Source organism: Aquarana catesbeiana, linkage group LG11 (genome assembly GCF_042186555.1).
Source record: "Aquarana catesbeiana isolate 2022-GZ linkage group LG11, ASM4218655v1, whole genome shotgun sequence".
Classification (NCBI taxonomy): Eukaryota; Metazoa; Chordata; class Amphibia; order Anura; family Ranidae; genus Aquarana; species Aquarana catesbeiana.
In genome coordinates, this window is record NC_133334.1 from 225,456,278 (window position 1) to 225,471,450 (window position 15,173).

The 15,173-nt window shown below is 42.9% G+C and overlaps 1 protein-coding gene across 2 annotated transcripts in view; it reads left to right on the plus strand.

Moving 5' to 3' along the window:
* The window catches only part of CFDP1 (craniofacial development protein 1), a 126,152-nt gene that overhangs the window by 3,889 nt on the left and 107,090 nt on the right, over window positions 1–15,173 (plus strand). Inside the window, exons 1-3 of one of the 2 annotated variants that reach the window (XM_073605434.1) lie at window positions 1,330–1,453; window positions 3,229–3,380; window positions 7,000–7,231. In XM_073605434.1, coding sequence (XP_073461535.1) covers window positions 3,352–3,380; window positions 7,000–7,231 — 261 coding nt within the window. In that variant the 5' untranslated portion in view covers window positions 1,330–1,453; window positions 3,229–3,351. Of the gene's footprint in view, window positions 1–1,329; window positions 1,454–3,228; window positions 3,381–6,999; window positions 7,232–15,173 lie in introns of those variants that run through there. The other variant, XM_073605433.1, reaches the window with a different exon arrangement.

The window sequence follows — 15,173 nt, forward strand, 5'->3', positions numbered from 1 at the left end:
TGCCCGCATCTGCAAGCATCATCCCGGTACTGTTTTTTTAGAGTGGGCGATCGGCTATCCTGGTATAACAACCGATGTGGCTAAAAGCCGCTCGGCTGTTATACCGGAGGAGCGGGAGGGGACATCCCCCCCCCCACCGCTCTTACTGGGCCTCCCGTTCCGTCGGAAGCCCGATGACCAATCTGCCGCCTCCGGCAGCTAGGGATAGACTGGAACGAAGCTGTGAGCGGCTTCGTTCCAGCTTCCTAATAGTAAACATGGAAGCACGTTTACTCGGCTGCCAATGGCGCCGGTTTTAAAAAAATATACAGTATTCAGAATCGCCGAAAACGGCGATCTGAATACTTTGAAGTGCAAACGAGGGATTTGGGGTCTTTTAGACCCCCGATCCCTCCATAAAGAGTACCTGTCACCACCTATTACTGTCACAAGGGATGTTTACATTCCTTGTGACAGCAATAAAAGTGATAAAAATGTTTTTTTTTTTAAAACACAATTTATTAATATAAAAATAAATAAGAAAAAAAATTTTTTTTAAAGCGTCCCCGCGAGCTCGCGCAGCAAAGAAAATGCATACGGAAGTCGCGCCCGCATAGGTAAACGGTGTTCAAATCACACATGTGAGGTATCCCCGCGATCGTCAGAGCGAGAGCAATAATTCTAGCACTAGACCTCCTCTGTAACTCTAACCTGGTAACCGTAAAAAAAAAAATTAAAGCGTCGCCTATGGATATTTTTAGGTACCGTAGTTTGTCGCCATTCCACGAGTGCGTGCAATTATAAAGTGTGACATGTTTGGTATCTATTTACTCAGCGTAACATCATCTTTCACATTATACAAAAAAATTGGGGTAACTTTACTGATTGGATTTTTTAAAATTCATGAAAGTGTCCCTTTTCCCAAAAAGTTAAAACACCGCTGCACAAATACCGTGTGATATAAAATATTGCAAAAATCACCATTTTATTCTCTAGATCAGGGGTCTTCAAACTGCGGCCCTCCAGTTGTTCAGGAACTTCAATTCCCATCATGCCTAGTCATGTCTGTGAATGTCAGAGTTTTACAATGCCTCATGGGAAGTGTAGTTCTGCAACAGCTGGAGGGCCATAGTTTGAGGATCCCTGCTCTAGATTCTCTGCTAAAAAAAAATATATATATATATATATATATATATATATATATATATATATGTTTGGGGGCTCTACGTAATTTTGCAAAAAATATGGATTTTAACTTGTAAACACCAAATTTAAAAGAATAGGCTTAGTCATGAAAGGGTTAAGCTTAAAGGGGTTACGATTTTTTTTTTTTTAATGATTTTATTATAGGTGGGGAATACAGCGAAGATGATGTGAATGATTTGGTGAAGGAAGATGATGACGATGATGAGCAAGAGGATGGAGAGGAGAAATCTAAAAGTAAAAAGAAAATCAAGAAGTCCATTGTAGCAAGGTAATGTTGAAGCTATTCCCTTTTTTTTTTCAGGTGGATGTTATATGTATCTGTATAGGTGTTTGACAGACACAAGTAGCTTAGGAAAAGTAAAAAAAAGAAAAAGAATCTCAACTATTTTTTTTAAATTAAAATGTTTTTTAGTCATTTATCACCGTAAAGTGGTTGTAAACTTCATACAGGAAATATGAACAAAGCATATCCCTCTATAGTGTGTACTTGTCTCAATCCAGAGCAGTAAGTGCCATTTCTGTCTGCTGCCTCCTTTCTCTGCTCTAAGCCACCTCAGGCAGATTTTGCTGACACTAACTGCCGGTTCACACACGGGCGGCACGACTTGCAGGCCGACTCACAGAGGCGACCTGCACACGACTTCAGCTGCGACTTGCAAAACGACTTCTGCATAGAAGTCAATGCAAGTCGCCTGAAGTCGCCCCAAAAATAGTACAGGAACCTTTTTCTAAGTCGGAGCGACTTGCGTCACTCCTACTCGAAGTCGTCCCTGTATGAACCGGGGCTAAGAGAAAAATGGGGAAAGGAGAGAAAGCTCCAGCTGATTGGCAGACTCACCTGCTCCTGTGTGCTGTGTGAAGGGGGGGTCTCTTCCCTCCAATCAGCTCTCAGAGCTCTTCTTACTGATGTAGTTTCAGCTCTCCACCCCCTGCTTTTCAGAGCTGAGAGATTCTGTGTAAATTCTGCACTTTGAGGCTCCATTCACACTTTGAACTGATGCGAATTCAAATCGTTGTGAAAATTTCGTATTTGTTAGAAAATAAAGAAACCAAATTAAACTAAACAAATTTTTTCCATTCTGGAAATGTCTAACGACTTTGTAGAGCACAAACAAAACACACTCATCCAAAGTCGCATCAAATCGTAGGGTAACGTCGCAATGGAAATCGCACGGTTTTTAAGTTGCACAAGTGTGAATGGGCTCTGAATGAACAATTGATGTTGGAGGAATTTTTTTAATATAACTGTATAATCTGAGGTCAGTCACTTCACTGGATATATGTAAGTGTTTACAACCACTATAAAGCATTAGTAAAGCCTGCTTTGTGATTTTTACCTACAGGTAAGCCTATAATAAGGCTTACCTGTAGGTAAAATGAAAATCTCCTAAACATCCACCGATTAGGAGATATTCACCCTGCATGCAGCCAGTGACATCATACAATGCCGGAACCGAGGGCTCATCGTAGCTCCGGCCAATCATATAGCCGGAGTGCGCCAACCTGGAAGAAAGACCAGGGGAAGATGTCAGCCCTCTCAGCGGTGACATTGCACCGCGGGAGGGCTTTGTTCTAAGGTAAGTATTCAATGATGTGCTAGTATGCAATGCATACTAGCACATTTTACAATTGCCTTACAGGTGTTTATTTCTCTTTTTTTAGCAACCACTGTTTACAACTGCTTTAAACCCAAAAGCAACCATTTGTTACACTTTCGCATTAGATGTGATGGCTGCATCAGTTTCCTTTTTTTAGTCTTTTTCTTCTGTTTTTTTCTTCTGGTGATCCAGCAAGCAAGTCTGCTGTTTTTCAAAAACACAAACTCTCCAGTAGAATGTATCAGTTGACATGGATGAGACAAACCACTTAACACCACTGATGGGTGCTTAAAATGATCAGCCTTTCTTTATTCATGCAAACCCTTTATCCCAAAAAGAAAAAAGTGTTTTCGGTAACTGATTATAAGGTGTGAGCTGGCATTTGGCTTCAGTTTGTTAGTGTATCTAAATCTGTTAATACATTTAACGTTCCCCTCCCCCTCAGATGGACAATGCTGCTGTCTGCTGTCCTTCCTGTGCTCCTTCATCCAGAGTGGGGAGTGCTCTAATATAGGAGGTGTGTTACTGGTCAGATCACCAGCGAAAAAAAAAAACTAAAAAAAAGAAAATGAATGCAGCCACCACATCTAATGACTGGTAAGCTGAAATATATTTTATTTTTTTGTTTTTTGGGGTTAATATCGCAGATCGCCATTATGACAGGGGAGAAGATAGAGATCTTATGTTCCTGTAAGTAGGAACACCAATCTGTTTTCATCCAGTCAGACCAACCCCCACACAGTTAGCAAGCACCCCCTAGTGACACGCTTAACCCTTCGCTTGCCCCTGATGTTAACCCCTTCCCCGCCAGTGTCATTAGTACAGTAATGGTGCATATTTTAAGCAATCATCACTGTAATAATGTCACTGGTTCCCAAAAAAGTGTCAGAAGTGTCAGGTGTCCGCAGTTTGTTTGCCGCAGTCCCGCAAAAAATCGCTCATCGCTGCCGTTACTAGTAAAAAATAAATAAAAATATCCAATAGTTTGTAGACGCTATAACTTTTGCGCAAACATTTCTTACCAAAAATATGTAGCAGAATACATATTGGCCTAAATTGATGACGGAACTCCCTTTCTTTTTCTTTTTTTTTTTTTTTTTTTTTTTTTTAATTGGATATGTTTTATAGCAGAAAGTAAACAATATTATTTTTTTTTTTCAAAATTGTCGCTTTTTTTTGTTTATAACGCAAAAAATGAAAACCGCAGAGGTGATTAAATATTACCAGAAGAAAGCTCTATTTGTGGGGAAAAAAAGGACATCAATTTTATTTGGGTACAGCATCGCACAACCGCGCAAATGCCAGTTAAAGTAACATAGTACTGTATCGCAAAAAATGGCCTGGTTATTAAGGGGGTAACACCTGGCACTGAAGTGGTTAAGCAATACATTTAAATAACATTTTTGGGCTCGGAGTTCTGCTTTGAAGTGGAAGTTAACCGTTGATGGAAATAAAGTCCCCATAGGAGCTTTTAGCCATAATGTGCTTAGTATGCACAGCATATTGGCACACTGTGGCAATGTCATCTACCAAAGCAATCCCTTCCAACGCTGCAAAGTCTTTAAGTTTTTAAGAGAAATTTGAAGAGAACATACAACCAATATACAATACATTTTTTAAATTTTTTTTTATGCAGCCATTGGACACTTTATTTTATTTTTTTCAAATTTTTTTTTTTGTCTTTTTTCATTTGTTTAGCAAAAAATAGAAATACCAATGGTGATTAAATACCACCAAAAGAAAGCTCCATCTGTCTTAAAAAAAAAATGGTAAAAACGTCGTTTGGGTACAGCATTGCATGACCAAATTAATTCATTTTTGAATTGTCATTCAAAATATGATGGCACTGAAAGCTGAAAATTGGCCTGGGCAGGAACGGGTTGAAAGTGCCCAGTATTAACCGGTTCAATACAGGGCATTTTCACCCCCTTCCTTCCCAGACCAATTTTTAGTTTTCAGCGCTGTCGCACTTTAAACAACAATTGCGCGGTCGTGCGACGTTGTACCCAAACAAAATTGACGTCCTTTTTTCCCCCCACAAATAGAGCTTTCTTTTGGTGGAATTTGATCACCTCTGCGGTTTTTATTTTTTGCACTATAAACAAAAGAAGAGCGACAATTTTGAAAAAAACACAATATTTTTTACTTTTTGCTATAATAAATATCCCAATTTTTTTTTAAAAAAAACTAATTTTTTCCTCAGTTTTGGCCGATACGTATTCTTCGTATTTTTGGAAAAAAAAATCGCAATAAGCGTATATTGATTGGTTTGCGCAAAAGTTATAGCGTCTATAAAATACTGGATAGATTTATGGCATTTTAAAAAAAGCGGTTGCCCGGCGGACATCGCGGCCGCCGGGCACACGCACCGGGACCCGAGCAACGCGGCGGGCACCCGAGGCCGTCATATGACGTCCACCCAGGATGGGGGATCCCATCTGTGGACATCATATGTACATACGCGGGTAGGGAAGTGGTTAAAGTAGAACTATAGGCAAAACTTTTTTTTTTTTTTTTTTTTTTTTTCATTTTAGATAGAGCAAGGAGGGTTATAACCCATCAGATTTTTTTTCGCCATTTGTGTCCCATTGCAGAGATTTTCCTTCACTTCCTGTCCCAGAGCCAAACAGGAAGTGAGAAGAAATCTGCCTCAAATAAAGGTAATTTCTTGTCCCCACCCCCCAGGTCACCAAAATAAGTGTCCCCATTGGAAGATTTCCCCTCTATTACTTTTCTGGGGACAGCCCAAAATTTGGGATTTTCTATTACTTTCACTTTCAATGATGATAGTAAACAGGACAAATGGAGAGGGTGAATCTCCTTAACGGGACACAGACAGCAATAAAAACTGATAGGTGTTCTAATCCCTCGTCACTATCCAAAACTAAAATAAATTTTACCTTTAGTTATCTTTTAACACATGAGGCCTTAACCGCTTGCTGACCAGCCGCCGTCAATATACAGCGGCAGATCGGCTCGTTCCCGCAAATCACAGTAGGTGTACGTCAGCACCTTTTAAGGGCTATGGCAGGCGCCCCCGCGATCGCAGGAAAGAGAGCCAGAACGGGGATTTGTCAATGTAAACAGACAGATCCCCGTTCTGACAGGGGAGAAGTCTCCTCCTCCAGTCAGTCCCATCCCCCCACAGTTAGAAAAAACACATGAGGGAATACATTTTAACCCCTTGATCACCCTTTAGTGTTAAACCCTTCCCTACCAGTGACATTTACACAGTAATCCGTGCATTTTTATAGCACTGATCTCTGTATAAATGTCAATGGTCCCAAAAAATGCGTCAAAAGTGTCCTCAATGTCGCAGTCCTGCTAAAAATCGCAGATCAAAGCCATTACTAGTAAAAAAAATTAATAAAAATGCCATAAATCTATCCCCCTATTTTGTAGACGCTATAACTTTTGCGCAAACCAATCAATATACATATCGGCCTAAACTGATGAAGAAATTTTCTTTTTTTTTGTGTCGCACGACCGCGCAATTGTCAGTTAAAGCGACGCAGTGCCGTATCGTAAAAAAATGGCCTGGTCATTAAGGGGGAAAATCTTCTGGTTTGTAAGGAGACCTGCTATGACAAATATACAGGGGATGCCATTGCTAGTCTCTTTCTGAAAATGGTAGCTATTGATTCCCCATCTTTGGTGTTTGAGTCTCTGACTTGAAAAAAGCAAGCAGGAGTAATAAGTTGGCGCACTTCACTGGCTGCACACTTCTACCAGGGCTGTTGTAAAGTTTTACAATTTTAAACAACCAGGTACGTAGCGTTTTCAAAGTGAGCAATGGCGGCTGCAGTACTCTGGGCAAAATTCTATTAGGCCTTTTTGTCTATGCGAAGACCATGACTGCCCACCGACAGCCTAACATGGCAGCTGGAGGGGGTACTGCAATGCGATACTTCACTTCACTTCTGCAGTAAATTTAACATGGCTTGTTGAGTTGACAGGTGGCACCAACTGTCAAACTTGCACATTGGGGTCAGTAGGACCGCACCACAACTGCAAGCCAAACGCTTGTCTCATGGTTGCAGTGTGTAAGCTTCATTCCTAATCACCACTAAGCAACGTAAAATAAAAAGGCAATCAGGAGGCAGCCATATCACCTCCCGAACGCCTTCTGAAAAGCAATCCATCGTGGACAGAGTTGTAGATTGCATTAGGGAAATGTATGTGTGTATTTTTCTGACACTTTCCTACTTTGTTGCAGGAAGAGGAAGAAAGGCGTGTTAGTCCTAAATTCTGGGGAAGGTGCTGAGAAAAATGAAGACAAAGCAGAGAATTCTGAGGAAGACAATGACTTCAACATGGATGAAGAAAAGAAACGCAAACAAGAAGAAGCAAAAAAAAAGCGTGCAGAGGATCTGTGGTCTAGCTTCCTTTGTGATGTGGGGCACAAGCCCAAAGCCCCGCCTCCTGCGCCAAGTACACAGAACACTCAGGTACTGGCTCATCACTGTCAAAGAGTAGTGAGGAAAAAAATCCCCTTAAGGCTTAGTTTACACCTGTGTTTCTCACTGTGTTGCTGTGGTTATTTTAGTGATTTTTATAGTGTAAATATGGAATAACATTTGAAGACATGGTACTGTTTAGAAGCTAAGATACCCCAATTGCTACGCCAATGAACCAGTTGGACTGGTTTGTGAAGCTCAGGACAGGAAATTATGCTACAGGAATTATGGGGAGAGGAAAGAGCACTGGAACAAGCCATGTGCTTGAGTCAAAGGAGCAGTACTGTTTTCTTTTGTATTTAGCACAAAAAAAAAAAAAAAAAAAAAAAAAGAAAACTTTGTATGTGCAGCATTTTTAGTAAGCGCATTAAAGTGGTAGTAAACTCCGCATTTTGATTTTTACCTACAGGTAAGCTTATAAGAAAGCTTACCTGTAGGTTAAATGAATATCTCCTAAACGTGCACTGTGTAGGAGTTATTCACTTCTTTAGCAGCCGGTGACGTCACCGGCGCATGCGCTCTGTAGGAATGGTATACCCGTGCCATTCCTTCAAAGCTGTGTGCCGTAGCTTGACCATTCAAACGGCCACAGCCTGCAAACCCAGAAGGAAGACCGGGTAAAGATGGAAGCCTATGCAGCAGTGACAGCGCGCCGCTGGAAGGTTTCGTTTTTAGGTGAGTCTTTCAAAATGTGCTAATATGCAATGCATACTAGCATATCATGCCTTTACCTTGCAGGTAGAACGTTTTTTTTTTTTCAATTATTTCCTTCAAAGTTTACTTCCACTTTAATGCTTCCTTGGTTTACTGCGCAGTAACCTTAAAAGACAAAGCAAAATACTCTCCAAAGACCTATCTGTGGTCGATCGCTTTCATAGAGCGGAAAAGGGCAGCTTGCAGGCATTTAGTAGGTGATACTGCCACCTCCTGAATGCCTGTTTGGTCTTTCAATGGAAATGCCACATTCGCAAGCCTAGCACTTGACTTGTGGTTACGGCGATGCCCCATTCACTTGAAAGGGTTGCATTCATTGGCAGTACTTCCCACCAAACATGATAGGGGCTATATTTTTTGCCGCGCCATGAAAAAAAGCATTGCAGCCGTGATGTGTGTTCAGCCCTGTAAAGCTGCCTTTGCAGTTTAAAGGGGTTGTACACCCTCAGGGTTTTTCAGCTTAATGCAGTCAGGTGAAAAACCTCCTGTGCTGCAGCTGCCCCCCAGAGCCCCCGTTTTTCTTACCTGAACCCGGTCTTTCCAGCGACAGGGATGAGCACTGCAGCTCCAGCCGGTGTCTCGGGTCCTCATTTGATAGATAGCAGCAGGAGCCATTGGCTCCCGCTGCTGTCAATCAAATCCAGTGACCTGAGAGGCAGGGCCAGGTCCTGCTAGCTGTGCCAATGGACTCGGCAGCAGGACTCAGGAGTGTGCCCACACAAGTGCCCCCAGGGAAAGCGCTTCTGCGTTGGAGCACTTGAGAAGAGGAGGAGCGCCGCGGAGGGATCCCAGAAGAGGAGGATCGGGACCACTCTGTGCAAAACCAACTGCACAGAGGAGGTAAGTATGACGTGTTTGTTATTTTTAAAAAACCAAGACTTTACAACCCCTTTTTAAGGGGGCAGTCGGGTGGGTGTTTTTGTTAGAGTTGTACTTTATTTGCATTCTTCCAATGTGAACTTGTTCTAGCAGCTGCAGGTTCCTGGGCTGCAAGTATCCATGACATATTTTATTGTGTAGAGAATCACAGATCTTGGACTAATATGGTGCTCAAAATTGACCTGTTGTTCTGGGCCTGTGTACATTTCTCGGGTCCCCACAGATTGTGTGCAGGGAAGACTCAGTAGACTCTGTCACCATTTGCTACATGTAGAGGTTAATACCAGCTGTCCTTGCTGATAATTATTAGCTCAGATTTTGCCTAGTTGTGAAATAGAGTTGTTGAGGACCACATCGATATTTCACCAGCTCTCCGACAACTGCTTCTGTTATTATCTGCGCAATAGGCCAGCACTTCCCTGGACCACTCGCATCTGTCAGATCAAGCTATCCCCGTGGATTACCTTATTGTTGGTGTACTGACCTGCCCACCAACCAGAAATCAACTCAGGTGGCCAGTCTACACAAATATATTATTATACGGATTTATATAGCACCGAAAGTTTACACAGCGCTTTACAACAAAAGGGCAGACAGTACAATGATATATGCAGGATTTAAAGTGGAATTCTAGCCTAACACTAACTATTAAACATGTCTCCCCATTCCTGCTACCTACCGTGCCTACCTTTTTTGTAAAAAAGATCTGTATGCTTACCTTTTTTTCAGTTTGCTCCAGTCACATGATCTTGTAGCTCTGGCTCCCCTATGTCAGGGGGCGATTGACAAAGGCTGGGAATTTTGGGAGCAGGTACTTCACCCATAGCCAACCCTTGTTGGCACCTCCCCCCCCTCTTCCTTGCAGCTGCCACTCATTGAGCACTATAAAGTGTGCTTTTTTGTTCAGGGTTTGTTTTAGTTTGCTTCCATTAATTCAGTTCCTTTGTAAAAAGTGAAGGCACAGTTTGAGTTAAGTCCAAGAAAATGCATGACATCTCCTCGGCTTATCTCTATTGTTTACATCCGACAGTTTTATTGTGCTCCCAGAAGATAGCTATCGCTGTATTTCTGGGAGCTCGACGCTGATGCTTCATGTCTAAGCATCTTCAACATTAGAGTCGGTGCAGCTGCTATGCCTGACCCTCCCTATCCTCCTGCCTAATCACAGAAGCCTTTGTATTATGCGAACTCATTTACAAAATACAAAGGCTTCTCTGAATGAGCAGCAGAGGGGGGGGGGGCATAGCTGCTCTGTGCCTCTCTCTTTTCCTTCACAGCCATGAGTGTCATTGTATGCCCTGGCAGAGCCATAAACCTTTCGGATATAAATAATACTGTAGAGGTTAGTTCAGGATATATCATGCACCTCCTTGGACTTAACTCATAGTGTGCCTGCACTTTTTACAAAGTGTCTGTCTAAAATCCTGGAATTCAGCTTAAATTTGCATAAGGCTCTACTCCCCTCTTTTTTTTGGGATGCAGCACTTGCAATTGAAAATAGGATGCCATACTATTATTACTAGTATTTTATACTATAACTAGCTTAGAGCAAGAACTGAAACTTGCTATACACAGTCTTGCACTCAACTGCAGGAAGCTGACTGGCAAATTTTAACCACCTCTGTGATTACAGAGGTGGTTACCTCTGGAGAGTGGGGGATGAGAAGAGGACAACATTGGATATGTTGACCTTGTAAGGATACTGTTATGCCCCGTACACACGGTCGGATTTTCTGATGGAAAATGTCCGATTGGAGCGTGTTGTCGGAAATTCCGACCGTGTGTAGGCTCCATCGGACATTTTCCATCGGATTTTCCGACACACAAAGTTTGAGAGCAGGATATAAAATTTTCCGACAACAAAATCCGATCGCGTCAATTCTGACCTTGTGTGGCCTGTTCCGACGCACAAAGTGCCACGCATGCTCAGAATAAATAGAGATGAAAGCTATTGGCCACTGCCCCATTTATAGTCCCGACGTACGTGTTTTACGTCACTGCGTTCAGAATGATTGCAGTGTAAGTTCACCTTACAGATTTTCTGTAAAGGTAAACTTGCACTTTAAGCAGTCATTTTTAATTGTGGCAGCCATTGCTGTCTATTTGAAAAGTAGTCCACAGTGGAACGTGGAGATGTTTCACAGGTAATGAGAAGGTGATATGTGGCCCCCTCACCACCCGTAAATTCTGCACCACTGTGCTGCAGTCGCATGCATTACACTTGGTGGTGGCACGACGCCAAACACTTACATTTGATTACCCCATACATATGATTTTTGCCCAGAGAAGGGCTATCATCCGCCAAGGGCTGTACGCAGGTGTTGGCCGCAGCATGTGTACATCGCTGCGCAGGTGCATGCCCTTCTTTAAGTGGGCGATCAGAAGGCAGTAAAACCATTGCTTTACCGCCCCCTGGTAGCCCATGTAAACAAACCCTAAGAAAGGCGGGGGGGTTGCAGGCTGCAGTGGGGAGACCCAGACATCTGACATATCTGAGAGTGTTTGAAGGTGAATATTCTACTGGCGTTTGTTTTAGCCGTGCATGGAAGACAATACGGGTAAGTGTTATTAATGGTGTTTATTGTGCTGTTTGACATCTTTCTGTTTTTTGCAGCATTGTCACTTTAACCTAATACCCTTCAAATTAGGTTGTGATTTCTTTTTGTTGTCCTTCCATGGAGAGAATGTCCAACTTATATTGAATTTTCAAACCACAACTATTTCTTATTGGTTTGTGGCCAGGAAATGCTGAAGATTTGTCATCCACATTGATTTTCAAGTCAGATATAAGCTATTTTAAAATAATTTTTCGCAGAAGGGTTTTGCTTCCTAGGGTAGGCAATCAGTTCTCTTATCACTATATCAAATCCTTAAAGGGGATATGATTCCAGTTAGGAGCTACTTTTAGTTGTACTGCTTATTTTATTACATATACAGATTTGTAGATTCTTTGAGTGGCTGTGTTTTACTGCAGTCACTTAGCCTTTCTGTTTTACAGCTTCTGGGGTAAAAACACCTTTATATAGAGTCCATTGTCTACAGTCAGACTTGCAGAACCTTACCAGATTTTGCACTCCCTAGTTTTAATAATTAAACCCCTATGTGTCTAAGCTCACCCGAAGACTTACAGCGAGGTAAATATAGCAGTAAATCAATGTGCTTCATTAGTAACCTGGAAGCATAGCTTGATCCAGTCCATCACGCTGGCCAGGGCCGTCTTTAGCGCAGGGCAAACGGGGCACTTGCCCAGGGCCCAATCTTTGTTGGGGGGCCCGCGCTAGCCATGAATTGGGGGCCCGATGACAGCTTTGCAGAGCGCACAGAGGACACGGGAGGATGTATTCCTCGCTAGCCAGCTGTGAGGGGGCGGGGCCGGGAGCTCCACTGACGCTCTGACCCCGCCCACGTGCAGCCTGTGTACTCGGAAAAGAGCTTCTGTAGTGAGAGCCAGTGATCGGAGTGCGAGTGTCAGTGGAGCTTCCGGCCCCGCCCCCTCTATACTGGCTGGTGAATACAGAGGTCCGGGGGCGGGGCCGGGAGCTCCAATGACACTCCCACTCCGATCACTGGCTCTCACTACAGGCGCTCTATTCCCAGTACATAGGCTGCACGTGGGCGGGGTCAGAGCGTCAGTGGAGCTCCCGGCCCCGCCCCTCTCAGCTGGCTAGCGCGGAATACATCCTCCCATGTCTTCTGTGCGCTCTGCAAAGCTGTCATGGGGCGACCATTCACGGGTGATGTGGGCCCCCCAACAAAGCATCAGTGGAGCTCCCAGCTGCTTTAGTGAGAGCAGAGAGTGGAAGCCCCGCCCACAGTCCTGAATGCATGTAGTAAGTTTGGCTGGCCAGGTATGTCCTTACAACCATAAAATGCCTGACTGTTTAAACCCTGAGCTGTGTTATTTAACTGTAAAGCTGTGCATTGCTGAAAGTTCTCTGACCATCACCTGTATACTGTCTGCAGCCTCTGATTGTCTCCTGCCGTATGTCCGCAGTCTCTGATTGTCTCCTGCCATATGTCCGCAGCCTCTGATTATCTCCTGCCGTATGTCCGCAGTCTCTGATTGTCTACTGCCATATGTCCGCAGTCCCTGGTAATCTCCTGCAGTATGTCCGCAGTCCCTGGTAATCTCCTGCAGTATGTCCGCAGTCTCTGGTAATCTCCTGCTGTATTTCCGCAGTCTCTGGTAATCTCCTGCAGTATGTCCGCAGTCTCTGGTAATCTCCTGCAGTATGTCCGCAGTCTCTGGTAATCTCCTGCAGTATGTCTGCAGTCTCTGATTGTCTCCTGCAGTATGTCTGCAGTCTCTGATTGTCTCCTGCAGTATGTCCGCAGTCTCTGATTGTCTCCTGCAGTATGTCCGCAGCCTCTGTGTGTCTCCTGCAGTATGTCCGCAGTCTCTGATTGTCTCCTGCAGTATGTCCGCAGTCTCTGATTGTCTCCTGCAGTATGTCCGCAGCCTCTGTGTGTCTCCTGCAGTATGTCCCCAGCCTCTGTGTGTCTCCTGCAGTATGTCCGCAGTCTCTGATTGTCTCCTGCAGTATGTCCGCAGTCTGATTGTCTCCTGCAGTATGTCCGCAGTCTCTGATTGTCTCCTGCAGTATTTCCGCAGTCTCTAATTGTCTCCTGCAGTATGTACACAGTCTCTAATTGTCTCCTGCAGTATGTCCGCAGTCTCTGGTAATCTCCTGCAGTATGTCCGCAGTCTCTGATTGTCTCCTGCAGTATGTCCGCAGTCTCTGATTGTCTCCTGTAGTATGTGTATTAATGTGCCCCTTTACTTGCTCAATTATTTGGGATTGCTCCACTGCTCAGTGAGAGGTAATGATGTGCATAAACCTCTAGCAACCAATCAGCAAACAAGTAGTGATCTGCTTTAATCTCTAGCAACCAATCAGTAAATGCTAATGATGTGCTGTAACCCCTAGCAACCAATTAGTGAGCCCTAATAATGTACATTAACCTCTAGCAACCAATCGGCAAGCAGAAATTATGTGTTGTAACCTCTAGAAACCAGCCATTGAGCAGTAATGATAGGCTGTAACCTCTGGCAAACAATTGCAATCGCTGCCTGATCTGCTGCAGTAAACTGATTTTGAGTCTACCTGCTATTTTTTGTATGTCTCAGAATGGAGGGGGGGCCCCAAGAAAATGTTTGCCCAGGGCCCAATCAAAATTAAAGATGGCCCTGACGCTGGCCATTTCTGAGGACTGCTTTTCGGAGTTAGGTCCTGATTGGATGAACCATCTTCTACTCTGGATTACAGGCCTAAAGGTTCCATATATTGGTGATCACACCACAAGCCTAGTTGACTCATTGAGCATATGCCCATTTGAGTCCCTACACTCCGGTAAGCCTTTACACAACCGGTGGTGTTTACATTGTTGTTTTCCCATTCAACACTGATGGCACGTGGAATATTTTCCCCCCTTTTAAAGTTAATTTTTCTTCACTATCCACCTATGGACTGTTTTATTCACGGTTTATCAAATTCTATATGACAGCATATGGACTTGTAGATTATTTGAGTCTTGTGTTTTTTTTTTTTTTTTTTTTTTACACTATTTTTCACTGTTTTGCCAATTTCTTTATTATTGTTGTGGTTATTTCACATATATAGGCTTCTATACACATGATTTTATAGTTATACAAACTAATTTTAAGTGCTGCACATTATTTTATCTTTACATTTAGACCTCATGCACACTGGACGTTAAAATAATGTTATAAAAACGTCAGTAGCTTTGCAGTGAGTTTTTCAACTTTTTTCAACATTTTTGCAATAGCGTTTTTTAGCGTTTTATTAGCAGTTTTTAGTGGTTTTCTCGCGTTAGCGTTTGTTTAGCTTTTTTTTTCTTTTTTTTTTTTTTTGAAGAAAATTTTTTTTTTTTCAATGGATTATAAAACGTCAAATGCTGGTGAGCGACGTTTTTGAGCGTTTATCGACGTTTTTACAGCTGAAAACGTCTCTCAGAACCCACTAGTTTTGGGGTTTTTTTTACTGCCAATGTGTGCATGGACACATAGGATAACATGATGGAGAGTTTAATGACTGTAGAAAAAAAGTCTACAGCCAAAAACAGCTGCTGTAAAAACGTCAAAAAACGTCCAGTGTGCATGAGGCCTAATTGTCTACAGTCAGACTTGTCTGGTAGACCTGCACTAGGAAAGGCTAGGAAAGGCACTCTGAGGCATAACCATTGTGCTGTACTGCTAAGCATCAAATACAATATACATGTTTTCACCCTAAACATACTTTGCAATCTGATTGTACAATCTCTATGCAATCTCTGCTGTATTTACTAAGGACTATGTAGTGTGAGCGTCTTCCTGTACTCT